Below are 15,487 nucleotides of genomic sequence, written 5' to 3' on the forward strand. Positions count from 1 at the left end.
CCTTTTCAAATTGTAAACTTAGATATTGTGGATTTTGCCCGACTTTACATCTCGTATTAGCAAGTTCTGAGTTTTCTGGCAAATGATATACACCAGGTAAATGTTGAATATATTTCTTTGGTGTGTAAATGATTATTGGCAGCCCATATTTCAACTCTTCTCAGTCTGCCACTCAGATTTTGTTCAGTGCCTTTGTTTCAAATACTTTTTCAACTTCTTTCAGGGTTTATACCTGCAGTGCTTAATCCTCAACTGACACCTGAACTCCTTTAACACTTTCACCACAGTTGACAGTTCAGCTCCTTTCACTGCTTAAGGTTAATCTGCTACCTATATTTTGTTCAGTGCTTCTGTTTTCAACCTCTTTCACTGCTTCAAGGAAAAATTGTAGATATTTCTAGTTTTTATACACAATTTGAAGTAGCAGTTTGATGACCTCATGCAATGCATTTACTAATGACTGACTTCTGACCCCAATGAAAAATGCAGCCTCGCCACTTATTAGACATTGTGGATTTCCCCCTGGGGACCAATAAAGCCTCTTATTAAAAAATAACCCCACTCCTGGAATACATTGGATGTAAATGGATAATATTTAATAACAGAGTTAACTGGAGTTAAAAAATCCAAGTCCCTTCACTACTATCTGACACCTGACCGGATCATGTAATCGAATGTTCTCCTTTGTTCAGTTTCTTCTTCTCCTGAGCCTGCAACCCCCACACAGTGGTAAAGTCATCGATTTGTCCTTGTTAATGAAATGTTGTATTGATTTTTATTTTTTTGCTCTTTCTTCACTCCTCTTATTCATGCCTCATCTTCTTTCTGTACTCTTCTTGTTTTTTTTTATCCTTTCATCCCCTTGTTCTCTCTTCAACTCCCCTTAATTCAATGTTCATCTGGGCTTAAATCACTACTTTCTCCCCACACCTCCTTTCCCTTCTGTCTTTCCACTCACCTTCTCTTGTTTACTCTCCATTATTTACTTCTTCATTCTTCTGTCTTCTTCATCTTATATTTCTCACCCTTTTCACTTCTCTCCTGTTTCTTCATACACTTCATCTTCCTCTCAGATCTGATCAAAGGCAGGTTGTACTGGGTCGACTCTAAGCTGCACATGGTCTGCAGCATCGACCTGAACGGAGACAACAGGAAAAAAGTACTGCAGTCGTCAGACTACCTGGCTCACCCCTTCGCTCTCACTGTTTTTGAGGTACTGCTGCTGTTAAATTCTCCCTTACATCATCTCTGTTTCTGATCCAGTGACTGCCTATTGTTCTCATTAAGACTATTTCTATTGTGTTTGATTTTTACAACAGGAATTTAGACATATGTAAGAAAATTTAAAAAAAAAAAACAAAAAACTGGCCAAGCAGTAGCCCTGATCCAAGACCATCATACAATATATCTAGTATGACAGTCTGTCTTGACAGTCCTGGATCTGGGCTGATAGTATTTTATTATACAGTTAATCAGCTTTTAGTGTAGAGGCACCACTTACCTGAAGTTCTCCTCTCTGAAGTTTACAGTCCTTGTTTCCTTTTTCTGCTTAAATTGCGGTATGAATGAGCAAGGCAATCTTTTTTTGATGAATGACGTCCGTTTCTGTTTTTGTCAAGTCATAAACAAGAATTCAGGTTCTCACAGGGTTGCCTAGCAATGCAACTCTAATCATAGTCTACATATCGTTCAATGTGGTTTTCTCTTTGTTTACTCAGTTGTCCAATATGTGCTCCTTTCTGACTGTCAAGTCTGTTTTTCTCACTTATAACATCTATGAAATGACAATCAGGGGGGATGTGTACTTGTGAGCACATTGCTAGTATCTTTAGCTCAAACCAGCACACTTGAAGGTTCACACACATTTTATATCTGTAAACTCGTGTCCTGTATTTTTAGAGTCATTATCTACTGATTAAAACCTTCACTCTTCATGTATCTGCACTGAGTCTCTTGCATGTTGTCTTTGTGAATCTCAGAATCGTGAACATGTGGCTCTCTTCGCTCTCACCTTCACCCACTCATACAACTACTAACTCGCTCTCGCTCTGACAGATGACACATTTATTCACATGCAGATGCACAGTTTTAACAAGTGATTCAACTAAATGGCATCCTGTAGCACTCTTCATAGTTAAAATATTTTTTTTAAAATAAATTCCTACCTTTTGCCAGCAGATGAAGTTATAAACAGTCCATGAAAGCATTTTCTGTTCAGTGCTCTCATCACTTGCAGTCTCGTAGCTCCTTCATGGGGAAAAATCCTCTGCTGCAAAGAATGTGCAGTTTTTTTTTAATGTGGATAAATGTTAAGAACAAGGTAGCTAGCATGAGCAGTGAAAGCCCCCAAGGCTGAACAGATAAAAACAGAGCACACATGTATACATAGACATGAATCTGATTGACAAGGTGGTCTCTGTGGTGCAGTGCAGGAACATGACACAGATGGTCTCAGAGCACAGATGGCTGGATTTGTGATGCAGAATCTCTCCATCCCCCCATTTCTTTTATACTCTATAGTTGCCTCACACTCATGTGGAAATTCATCAGAAGATCTAAATTGAGAAAATAAACGTATCAAATATCACTTTTGTTTTTTCTGGAATTTTTCAAAATGAATATAGATGCATCTCTGCTCAATCTCCTAGAGGTATTTTGTAGAAATTACTTTTCTTTTATTCATGTAAGAAAATACCACTCACAGCAAATGTAACATAGTTAGTAGAAAGCTCAGCTTTTGTAAAAGTATTAATTACATGCAGAAAGAATTGATTCTAGTTAGGCAGGATAAGTATATTTACATGATATTAATATTAATAGCAGGGTGTCTGGAAGTCTTGTTTCTGATTAGCTGGCAGATGTTTATTAAAACTGTATATCGGGGTACTTCAAACTTCTACAAGTAACCATGGCAACAATACTGCCATTTTATGGTTAAACTACAGTAACCAAAAATACTCATTTACAGCCAAAATACATTAAACAAAGGATGACAGTTTTCTGTTTCACTGATTAGTGACCTTTAAGTGTGATAATGCACTCTGATATAGAAAATCATTCTGATAATGGCAGCAGTTTTTATTTTATTATATCCAGGCAGCTCCGGCATTATAATAGTTAAAGCTTTTAGCCATTTGTATAAAAATAAGATGTATTTTTTTCTGTCCTCTCTCCAGGATCGTGTCTTCTGGACAGATGGGGAAAATAAAGCTATCTTTGGTGCAAACAAGTTCACCGGCTCTGATGTTATGACACTGGCCAGCAACCTGAACGACCCACAGGACATCATAGTGTACCATGAGCTGATCCAGCTATCAGGTAAGAACCTGCTGGTATAAAGGGTGAAGGGAGGGGCGGCAGGAGGAACGGACGGTCATTGATGAATAAGATGATTTTCCAGCTCAGTGATGTTACTGCAACACCAGGGTGAAGCCTCTTTTTTTTTTTTTTTTTTTTAAACAGTAGCTGCTGCTGTGAGTTAATGAAGAGAAAGTTAATCAGAAATGACTGTTATTACACATGATTCAGGTACAGGGAGTACTAATGATGATCATCAGTTTAGCTGTAATCATGCAGCCATAACTGACAGGTCTACTAGCTAGTGACATAATTTACATGAGATTAATGGAAGACAGAAGGCAATGAGCTGTACCAACACACCAGGTTTATCACACAACAATCTCAACTCAAGATACAGATCCAGATGCATAAAACTGTAGAATCATGTCTGAGACTGTGTGTACACACAAAGAAGGAATAGTCAGATGAATCTGTGATTTTGGAAAAAGATGCAGGTGCATGAACCTCATTTCCACTCCCACAAATAGCCATAAATGGATGGGGACACACCAGTAACCACTGGTTTTCATATCATCATGCTGCCTGTGCCACTGGTCTGCAGACCTGTCAATGGAAAAAAACAGGAAAGAAGCACAGTTTCACCCATTGTTGCATCAGCGAGGTTCTGCAACAATGCCAGAACAGCTGTCATTACGCACAGCTGTGCGGCTGCTTATACTGTCCATATCATTATTTCATCACATAGACCTGTAAACCTTCATCAGCAGTGATTTCTCCTCATTATAAATGTCAGAAATGTAATCAATGGATAGTTTCTAGCACTCATATCTAAATAGACTTTTTTTTTTTTTTTTTGTCCATTTGGGTCATTTGTGTCCCAATTAAGGATAAAAAAAATATAAACAGTGAAATGATGCCTCTTATGTGAATTTGAATGATAAAATTCATCACACAAGTAATCAATCAATATTAAGTTTATAGATGCGTCTTTGATCGGCATTTTACAGATCATTGTGTTAACATATAAAAATCCCACAATCAGTGCAGTTGGTTATCAACTTAAAGTTTTAGATTCCGTCTCACCTTATTTTTCAATTTCCATCTCCACCTATAAACCCAGGCCTGGCTCTGGAGGAACACGTATGTGTGAGGTGCACACATTCTCACTGCACATTCTGCTTTGATACCAGTTTATGTGTGGGGGAAATGACGTGTGCATCATTTTTTGTGCGTGCGCATCGTTCATACGTCTGGCCTCAGGTCTGCTCTGTTTGTTTTGGAAGCTTTTAGTCATGTCACATGCTCATCAAAGGATGGAGTTTGCAATTTTCTGAGTAGTTACACAATTTCTCATGTGCTGGCTTAAATGGTTGAGCAAAGTTTCAACATCTACAGTTTCATAACAACTAAGCAAAAGACTACATGATACGTTTGAAAGCTTCTGGAAACCAGTTCTGGAACAAGCTAGTAAGTGAACCTAGAGTTAAGATTGTGTGGTCAAACTGCTGTTTCCATGGTCAAACTTTCAAACTCAGAGTTTGTCTTATAAATAGATTTGAATTCTTTCCTCTGCAGTTGAAATCTTATTGTTTCACTTTTTTTTCCTGCACTAATGAGCACAAAAACACACGGCGGTCAAGATCAGATCACATTTTTAAGTCCTGCAGCTCGGTCTGACAGCCCAACTTTCCAACTTTAAAAATAGTTTTTGGTCAACCAACACACATATTTGACAAATGGAGGTGAAGAGGTTGTGACGTGGGAGATATCAGCTGCTTCCAATATTGACTTAGTCTTGTGGTGATTTGTGTACCACAACTTGATTCTTATTATAAGGATTCATTTAATTCAGTGTTGATGAGAAATACAGCTTGATTGTAGCTTTAATGTGCATATTTTTTATTTATGTTTGTCAAAGTAACCGGAGCCTTTCCCTCTTGTGTGCAGGTACTAACTGGTGCACAGAGAAAGGTGCGAACGGAGGCTGCAGCTACATGTGTCTGCCTGCGCCACAAATCAACAAACACTCTCCCAAATACACTTGTGTGTGTCCAGAGGGACAGGAGCTGGCTGCTGATGGCTTACGCTGCAGGCCTGGTGAGTCACAGCACCACAGTGGAGAAACTGATTTTTGTTTCTTTTCCTTTTTTGGCACACACATGTTGAGACCCACACAGTAACAAATGAACCTGGAGTCCATTTCACTTAAATTTACAACATGCCAGCTTTTGATAAATAATCATCAGTAATGTGGATATAATGACTAAGTGGGTAAAGGCAAAAAAACAGAACAGCTAGAACGTCTGGTAAATTCAGAAAATGTCATCACTTTACTGTAATGCAGCCTTTGAAACCAGGAAGAGACAACACTTACGCCATATCACGATATCCAAAATCTGAGATGAAATCAATGTTTTAAATTGAATAGAGGAGATGTTTTAATTGAATGGCTAAAAGAGTACAACAGTGGTGCCCAAAACAGGAAACCACCAACGGCTGAGCCTGTAGTTTTCATTCTGCTGATGTCACAGTACACACACACACACACACGCATCTATATGAAGGCAATCATGTGAATTCCTGTCTGCTGTATCTTTTCTTTACTGTGCTGCTTTTTTCAAATGTGCCTCATTCTTAAATAATTGATTAAAAAGAAAAAACTGAAGGGAGCAGGGCTTTCCCACCAAAACACAGAATCAGTTGTAAGAAAGTGAATTAATTCTTTGGGTTTAACTGGCTTTAATGTTAAGAGTTTTGTCACTTTCTCTCTGTTTTTCTTCTGCTGCTTCTCAGCTGCTCGAGTATGTTTCCTTGGTGTATGTGTGTTCCCTCTGTGAGTCTCGTCTTCTATCTGTATCCATGCCAGCCACAAACCCAGCTGTCTGTTTGTGTTAGTCGTCTGACAGCTGAACAGTAGCTGAGTCAGTCGGTGTTGTGATCCAGTTTTTCCAGCATCTCTTTGGCAAATCTCAACACCGTCCTCCTTTACATCTCAGCTGCAGCGCTGTCTCCGCCCTCCTGTGTTGTCTTTGTCGTCTCATCCTGACAGCTGAATCGGTTCCTGAGGTTGATTCTTCTTCTAGTCGTTCATGGCCTCTGAGAGCTGTCCTCTGGTTCATTTTTACCTGCTGTGTTCTTTAAGGAGCTGGCTTTGTGCACAGGATCATTGTCATGTTGAAACAGGAAAGAGCCTTCCCCAAACTGTTGCCCCAAAGTTGGAATTACACTGTTGCCTAAATCATCATTGTATGTTGTAGCATTAAGATTTCCTTCCATTGAAACTAAGTAGCTCAGACGTAGACCAGACGTACTAAAAAGTGAGGATAGAGGTGTCCAAAGTAGGTGTGAACTTTTAATCGTTTTGACAAAGCATCTATCTTATCTTGTTTGGAGGAAATGTTGGCACATTCAGTGATTTGTTCAGTGCATTTACTCAGTGATTGTATACCATAGTCACTCTGTGATATTATGTAAATCTGTATGTCGTCTGCATAATTACAGGCAGATGTTTTGTTTTCCATAAATTGAGTTAGTGGGAGCATGCACATGTTGAACAGAAGACGATGGACCCTCGGGGAACTCATTTTTCCTCCATCTCAGAAGTGCAATTACTAATCAACAAAACTTAGAAGGGATTCCTCTTCTCCTCTTGTTTCTCTACAAACAGCTTCAGGATAAGTGCAAATTATTTCTGACGTTGAAACCTTTTAAGTTCATGTATCTGCAGATGCAGGAGGGTCTTCACTTTTAATTCACACCACCTAGTTCCAAGTTTAATACTAAATATTTTGTTTAATGCATGTAATTGATAACTAGGAAAGAAGTTCTGGTTAAAAGTGACAAAGCATTGGTTTGATCATATCACTTCTAATTTTAGATGTAAGATGTAGTATGATTAATTAGAGCTTTTTAAAAAATGAAAATCAAACTGCAGTCCTATCACCAATAAGTCTTTTGTGAAAAGGTTGCTGGGAAACACTGTCCTCTTTCTCCGGTCTACTCTGCTCCAGTTGTTTTTTGTCTGGAGCTGTTCAGCTGCTTTCTGCGCTCCCACAGATTAGCCTTTTCATACTCAAGCAGTGTCAGATAGGAACCTGACAGCTGAATTCACTGCACATACTCTCCTAATTGGACTCAAACTATAGACCAAGACACTGGTGTACGCAAACAAAGTACTGGAACATCTCCCTGACAACTCTCTGCACCGCCGTCCTCCTCAATGAAAGTCTGCCTAGTTAGTCTGTTCAGTTTTCTTTAAGACTCCTCTTCTTTACTCCCTTTTGTTTCTAAGTGAGAGCTGAGAGTCTGCTTGCAGTGTTTCTTGACAGTTTTTGCAACTTTTCCTTTTTAGTGATGTTTAGTTTGCAGTACTGCTCCATTTTCATCTAGTATACATTTGTTTTTCTGTTTCGTGTTGTATGATGGTGATATTTGCTGAATTTCGGGCGTCTCCCTTTAGTACATGAGTTCTGGCTGACCTCATATACAAAGCTGCATGTCTTCACTCAGAGGAAAGATGTTTTTTATCACAACTATGTGTCTTACTGTTTTCAACATGTGTGATTTGACCATTATGGGTAATTGTAGGCCACTGCTGATATTTCGTACTGTCACCACAAAGCGGTTTGTTTCCCTCATTTTTACTATCAGTGATTTTTTTTTTTTTACAATTTAAGTATCAACACTAACTTGCTAAGACTTACATTTATATTTTTGGCAGAATGAGCTGCTCTCAGACAGACTCTTCCCAAAAGTCCAATCCAAAAAGTGATTTCTGAAACACATTTTGTCATGAAGCTGTAGTACCCAAGGTTTTCCTGGAAAAAAAAAAAAAAACCCACTCTGAGTTAAAGTAGGTCTGCTGCGTGAACTGTGAAACTGCACTTTGACATGATTTATCAGATGCTCTCTGGAGGTGATTCAGATTCTGAAAAATTGTCCATCACAAAGTGATGCAAGGTTGTTTTGACAAGACTTAACACAGACTCTGGGTGCCCTGGTGTCAGAAGTAAAAGTCCCATTTATTTTTTCCCATTGACAGTGTTACATGATTCACAGTTGGAGCACCTCTATGGCTTGGATGAAACACTGTGTTAGAAAGTATCTGGTTCTCTGATTAAAAAGTCAAAGGAACTCACCTGTGTACATAAACACTTCAGGGGAGAAGCTAACTACGATTTGCAATGTGCATTTCAGCAAGAAGCATCCGATCATCAAGCTTAAAATTCTGTTACAAGCACCATTTAACAGTGAGTGGAAGCTAAATATTAGGCTGCATCTGACTATTTCTCCAACAGAAGACCAGGTTCATGGGTATTATAGTATTTAGAGCCGTCTGCCATGTCAAACTGACGGACAAATTTCTTCTGCAAAAGCGGTTAAAAAGTTAAATCCTTCACATCACAGTTACTACACAGATTTACAAGTGACCTGCCACCGCAGTAATGGCAGCTTGTTCTTCAGGATTAGTCAATAGCTACATTAATTTCACCACAGCACCAGACTTATTTGAATCGTTGAAACATTTGAAGATGTGGGCAGAGAGCCTGGAACCTAGCTAAGATCACACAGTGGGATTAGATGAACTCTTTACACCAATAAAAGCCTGGCCACTCTGCAGCAAACTTTATAGCCTGCCTGGTTTACAGAAATGTAATGGCCTTCATATAGTAGAGGTCCCTGCAGCCCGACTCACCTCCTCTCAGGCTGTTTGGGAATCTGGAGCTGCCTCCAGGCTCTTTACAGCCACTGTGATGACTGAATGTACCACCCAGACTACCAATAGTGTGTGTGTGTGTGTGTGTGTGTGTGTGGTGGTCTTTTTTTTTTTTTTTTCTGTGCATACTTTTATGCAGCTTGTTTTAGCTTTATCCCTGCAGTGTGTGTGTTTCCATGCAAACCTGTTTTTATCCAAGCATGAGGAGCTTGTGTGCATCTCTGAGGTTATGGGGTTTTTTGCAAGTTTCTTTGCATGCCTGGGTCGTCTCGTGAGTGTCTTAACATGCGTGTGTGTGTGTGTGTTTCTACGACCGTGTTTACACGCCTGTCTGTGAATCTGGTACTTTAAAAGTGAGAATAGTGTGGGAGGGGTTTAAGAGGGATGCCTGTCACTCGCTGAATGCTCCTCCACCTTCCTCCTAGTTGGGCTGTAGCCAAAGGCCTCTATGCTCTTTTTAAACCTCCAGCTAACATATTTATCCCGTTTTACAGCCGTTGCAGCTGGACAAAATGGGGAACTGTAGAGCATTGTGTGGTTGCAGCTTTGACCGGCTCTAATCTTGTTAGTGAGAGAAAGTAATAAGCAATGCTCCTCACTTCAAGATTGAACCTGAAACTACCACCGAGGGATTCATATAACAGCCTTTAGAGGCGACTAGGGAGTGTTTTCCTTCAGGCTGAACAATCTCAGACTGAAATAGAGGATGTTTTGTGGATTTTCTGACGCTGTCGGGGCTCCACTTAGTTCCACAGTTTGTTTCCTAAGATATCATTTGTCTGACCTGTCTAAAAAAAAAAAAAAAAAAGCAGTGAGTTTTAGCTGAAGGGTTTTACAGCGAGGGTTGGGTTTGTGGATGTATTATCCAGGCTCAATTCTGAAACAGATATGCTAATTAAATCCCAATCCTCTCCATTCCCTTTTCAGATCTTAAATTGAACTGTAAGCAGTCTTAAAGATAACCTGTGTTTAAAAAAATGTTTAATTGTAAACAACTATTTGGGAACTATGGAAACTGCTCTAGTCTGAGATCGACTGCGGTTGATGATGTTCGGTTTGGCTGTAAGCATAATATGCATGTCCAACTCCTCAACGGCCCTGTGACTTCACAGTAAACACAACAACACTCTGCTGCCTCTGCTAATCGAGGCTGTATCGATCTGGCTGTAAGGACTTAATTGTTGCTGTCCGTCTTTGTTGTACAGATAGTGATAGGGATGCTCTGATTGATACAGCTAACTGTGTGTTGTACCTTAAGATCTGTGTAATAGCTTCTGAATGTCGTCTCCTCACTTTCCCAGCATTTGTGTTCATCTTGCTTGAATGTTAACTGTCTCAGCTTGGTGATGGCTCGGCTTCTTCCTGGCTTAAGAACAGTGGATCCCTCTCTCATCTATAAAGCCTTTATTTACTAGTTTAGTCTCCTGAGATCTGGTCTATTTTCAAAGAAGGCCTACTTGCATGTGCGCATTTTTAAAAGTAGGACAACTTCTGTAGCTTGATGTTTTGTTTCACGTTTGTTGTCTGCCTGACTCTTGGCTCTCTGTGACAGACCCTTCTACCAAAGGTCCCTCAAAGGATGATGGGAAAGCTCTAACACAGCCGCCCCCAGGTAAACCCATCAGCCGTCGCCCGCTCCGCTGCCTGTCTCTGAGATGGTGTTTGGCTTTAAAAGCATGTTACGCTTTTTTCAGAAATGAAATAACACGCTGTTCTCCTCCCTCACCGTGGACTCAGGAGGTGTTTTTTCCATGTTTAATTGTTAAACTGGGGAACATCTGTCTCTTAATTGTTTTTGGCTGCAGCCACAGTTGCAGTTAGACTTTTTCTTTCCCTCATGTACTCTTGAATCAGCCTTTTTGTTAATCTAATGCCAAAGTTAAATGGTGAAATCACTTCTTGTCTCCACGGATGTATATGGACATTTTAGCATCCTGGGCTGAATGTCTTCTTTCTGTCTAGCTCTATCTGTAATGATGGTTTCTGTTTCTGGTTGGGTAATGAGGCACATTCAGTGCCAGATAACTGATTTAAGGTAGTTCATACTTCATTTGTAACACATGGTCCAGTAGACTGAAGTATTTAAGGGGTAATTCCATCCCAGCTGTCCTCTGTCTATAGTTTTCTTCTGTTATTTAGGAATGAAAGTTCTACTAGTTGTACTTAGAAGCCATAACAAAGCCCCTCTGTTGTTTTTCCACATATTTCTTAAAGAAAATGACCAATTTGGCCAGCGAAGTTGTTGTTGTTAGTTGTATGAACTTTTTGAACCTCACACTCTTTGTTTTGTGTGCATCCATGGTTACAGAGCAAACAGGAACTGCGAGCAGCTAATGCTGTAACACAAGTTTTCATGTTGCAGATTCACCATCTAAATGGGTCTTAATGGTTTATTCCCTGCCACTCACTGACTCTTTGGCAACATTATACTTCCTGATTACATCACCCAAACATGATGGTAACTGCTGTGCCAAAACCTACATCATATTTATCACGAAAAGAAATAAGAAAAACAATGAGTGACAAAATCACAGACAGAAGATATAAACAAATTGCATTCTTAAAAAAACTAAAAAACTGTCCATAAACATGTTTGGTACCACTCATTCAAACTGAGGACATCTCTGAATAGTCCAAAACAACCTGTCAAGGTGAATTTAAATGGCGTGCAACCTTGCCGCACACCCAAATCACTCTTTTAAATTCATAAATCAATGTTTCACCACATATTGGCTTCCTCCGGAGCACCTCTAACTTACCTCTAACTTTTGTTCAAGCTTTGAACATCTGTGGCTGTTGAAATGTTTGCTTTCCTGGTTTTTTTGTGTTTTGTTATGGTTTTTGAGATTTTTTTTTCTTTCTCACTTGCACAAATGTTTCCTTTCTCGACTTCTTCATGTATCTCAATTCGATCACTACTCATGTTTAATCTTTGCACTGTTAAACATAGGCTTCATGCTGTGATTGGAGTATAGCTCTCAAGACTTTTTTTCTCAGAATTTCTTTCTTCAGAGTTTTGAATCCAGTACAGTTCAGATCTCAGTTGCTTTTTGATCATGCTGTTTGAGGCTGGAATCTGATCAGGGAACCTGCTACCCCTTTCTTATTAACAGTTGATTTTCTGCTCAGTGATTGGTTTAGTTTGGGAGTAACTGTATGTGCTTTGTGTCAGTCTTGAGTCAGATATCTCACTTGACTTCAGCTGTATGTAGATTTGGCCACATTGTTCAGCCGTGTAAACATGTCAGACTTACAAGGTTTAAAATATAGAAGTAAAGTTGTGCTGGCTTGAAGTGTTGAACCCTCTGAAAACTGCAGCGGGTGAATGAGTTGCATGTAGACAGAGGGGCAGTAATCAGCAACACAAGGAGCACAGACTAAGTTTGCTGATGACTTCTTGTTTGTTTCTCATTACAGCACTTGTTCTCATGACTTTTATTCAGTTAGTTGGACACTTGATTTTAATTTATTTTTCTTGTGTTCAAGCCATAATGTTTGTAAAAGCTGTCTGCTCGCTTCTCCCTGCTGCACATGTGATACAGTGGAGTTGTTCAGATGCATCTGCACAGGATGCTTGTGTGTTACTACTGAATTAGCTGGTGAGGAAGATGATCTGTATATTAATCCACAGTTGAACATTAAACTCTGCGCTGGCAGATGATGTGAAAGCACAGATCAGGAGCAGCACCTAGTGGCCAAAACCATTTAGAATCTGCAAGTTCCACTTATTATAATAGTTTATCTGGAAATGAGTGTGATTTATATTACTGCACAGGCTGAGACTGTCACTCAAATCCTTCCCACATCCTTCAGAAACAGTTGAGCAAGAGGAGAAGCAGACATCAGCAAGTCTCTGACTCATTTTTTTTGCATCATATTTTCTAATTCTGTGACCTCAGCTCTCTGGGGAGCAGACAGAATTTATTCCCACACAAGAAGTAAAAAAAAAGACTTGCTTACTTGCATGGTTTTGTTTTTGATTAAGATTATAATTAGATTCATACTTTCCTTCCATGAAAACTCAAAATACAGCCCTTGATTAGTATACTGTCTGCAAAGTACCACATGAAAACGTAGTAAAAACTTTTAAAAACTTAATAATATTGCCAGTCATATCCTTAAGTTTTCTTATTGTTAATAAATCTCATGAGAATATGAAAAAGAAACTGCATTGATCTACTAAAAAGTATTGTATCAGAGCCTGATTATATCATATTTCTCTGTGCCATAGACCTCTTTAGTCCTCCATAAATGAAAAAAACATCATTGAGCCACACTGTTGCACTAACATGTTTTTAAGAAATTACTGAGGCTTTTGAGAAAAGCAAGTAGATATGAGATATGTGGATGACAAATGACTCTCTAGTATGAAGTTATCACGTGTAATGATGAACCCACAGAGAATTATCACCTACTCTGCAGCTCAATTGAGATTTTACACTCATAGTTTAAGCTCACAGTTTTGGTTTTTGAGCACATTTACTTCATGAAGTCATCAACCCAGTTTCCAGCAAACAAACTGATAAACCCGTTATGTAACATTTGTTGCTGGACAGGTAGTGTACAAAGTCAGCGACTAGCTGTTGAACACGGTGGAACATCTAGCAGCTGACGAGAGAGATTTTTCTTGGGAGTTGATGGAGACCAAACCAGAGCTAAAAAAGAAAGTAAATATTGGACTTACTTTGATCAGATGGACACAGACATTACTTTAGTGGGATGATGATGCTCTGTGTCTGCTGGATGTGTAGATAGTTCAATGTCTGCTAAAACTTCAAATTGGGCTCCACCAACCTTTTATATGTCAGTGCTGTTTTCAGCTTGTTTTGCTACACCAAGTCTCAAACAAAAATCAGTCATTAACGTTTTAAAGATTTATTTTCTTAAATTTTTTAAAAATGTTCATCTTAAGTGCTAACATGGAGGCAGACTAGAATAACTTGGAAATAGAATTTATGGTGCACTTTAACTGTTAGTTTTGATGTTTGGCCGGCGAGTCGCTCTGTATCTCATTCATTTAATGGCCGAGAGGCAGCGGAGGTTTGGCATGTTGATGACATCACGGAGTCATTTGGCAGCAGAACAGACTGACTGGCAGAAAGAACACGAGCTTACTAAACCCTGGTTTTTGTCTCTTTGTGCTGAAGTCTCCGTCGCCGCTTTCAGGCGAGCTGATTGCCAGTCATGTCACTCGCTGGTCGTGACACCAAAACACTCAAGCCTGCTCTACGAAAAGCCAGACACTGGATAATGTTGACCCAGGGGAAAGAAAATAAAACAAATATTCAACACACTGTTTTAACTGTTTAACATTATTCTGTCAAAGTTTCGGTTTAATGGCAGGATGTGGATGAAAATTTACAGCAGCTTATTATGCAAGGATTGCACAAATAGCAATGAAAAAAAGTGCAAAAATATATAGAGGAGGTCACTATTTGAAATAATGCAGAGTAAGAATGACTTTTGACAACATTGGTTTTGGTTGTTTTGTTATTGAATATGCTGTTTTACTGTAGATGTTCTGTAGATGGTGTAGTCTAGAGTCTGACTTTACATAAATCTACATTCTTACAAGGTAAAACAATGATTGTGTCTGTACTTCACTGCATCAGTTGACGCTCTCTGTTCTTAATCGTTCACAACTTATTTCAGTAATCTGAATGCACTAAGCTGATGTTCTGGACAACTTATAACATCACTAACTCAAAATGTACACTTCTGCTAGAGACACTCAATACACTGCAGTCTAATTTCTGACTAAACCTTCCAGCTTTTCAACAAGTTAAAAATAACACTTTTCTCCAAGTGTTTTAAAGTTGATGAAAGTGTTTTGCTGACTTTTTTTGATTTTTGTGTCTTCCAGAAGCTAATGTGAGCACATCGATTCAGGTGAACTCCACAGCCAGAGGATCTGCTGCTGCCTGGGCCATACTGCCAGTCTGTGAGTGGAGAGAACACACACACACACACACACACATATATCCATGCACAAATTTAAACTGGAAATTCATTGACCCAAAACAAAAAAAATCACCCAAATAACAATAACACACTGATATTTTTAAAGCAGAGTTGTGGCTAATCAAAAAATTAAGCTTTCAGAAAAAATTCTTTATGACGCAGAAGCGTGTCAGATGTTAGATTATGCTCACTTTGTTTCACCTCTGAATAAATTTAAGATAATCTGGATAAACTTGTCTTGTTTACAACCTGTTTGATCATCTGACTGTTTGTGTCCAGTCCAACTTCTTTTAAGTGATGTCACTGTGTTCAGAGATCTCAGCCATTAACTCGGGGAGTACAAAGTTATTAGTAATGACAGAAACTACAAAGTAAGACCCCTCATTACAGCTTCAAGATAATTGACGGGAGGAACACACACACAGATAATAAGTGTGTGTGTGTGTGTGTGTGTGTGTGTGTGTGTGTGTGTGTGTGTGTGTGTGTGTATACCTCTGGGCTGGTTCAGAT

At 39.1% G+C, this 15,487-nt stretch overlaps 1 protein-coding gene across 2 annotated transcripts in view; it reads left to right on the plus strand.

The window, feature by feature from the left end:
- Positions 1-15,487, plus strand: part of vldlr (very low density lipoprotein receptor) — a 73,114-nt gene that overhangs the window by 54,524 nt on the left and 3,103 nt on the right. The window contains exons 14-18 of one of the 2 annotated variants that reach the window (XM_044333300.1): positions 1,074-1,213; positions 3,177-3,318; positions 5,248-5,397; positions 10,569-10,628; positions 14,880-14,957. In XM_044333300.1, the coding sequence (XP_044189235.1) occupies positions 1,074-1,213; positions 3,177-3,318; positions 5,248-5,397; positions 10,569-10,628; positions 14,880-14,957 (570 nt within the window). The remainder of the gene's footprint in view (positions 1-1,073; positions 1,214-3,176; positions 3,319-5,247; positions 5,398-10,568; positions 10,629-14,879; positions 14,958-15,487) is intronic. The other variant, XM_044333301.1, reaches the window with a different exon arrangement.

The sequence above is a fragment of the Thunnus albacares genome, chromosome 18 (genome assembly GCF_914725855.1).
Source record: "Thunnus albacares chromosome 18, fThuAlb1.1, whole genome shotgun sequence".
In the NCBI taxonomy this organism is placed as follows: domain Eukaryota; kingdom Metazoa; phylum Chordata; class Actinopteri; order Scombriformes; family Scombridae; genus Thunnus; species Thunnus albacares.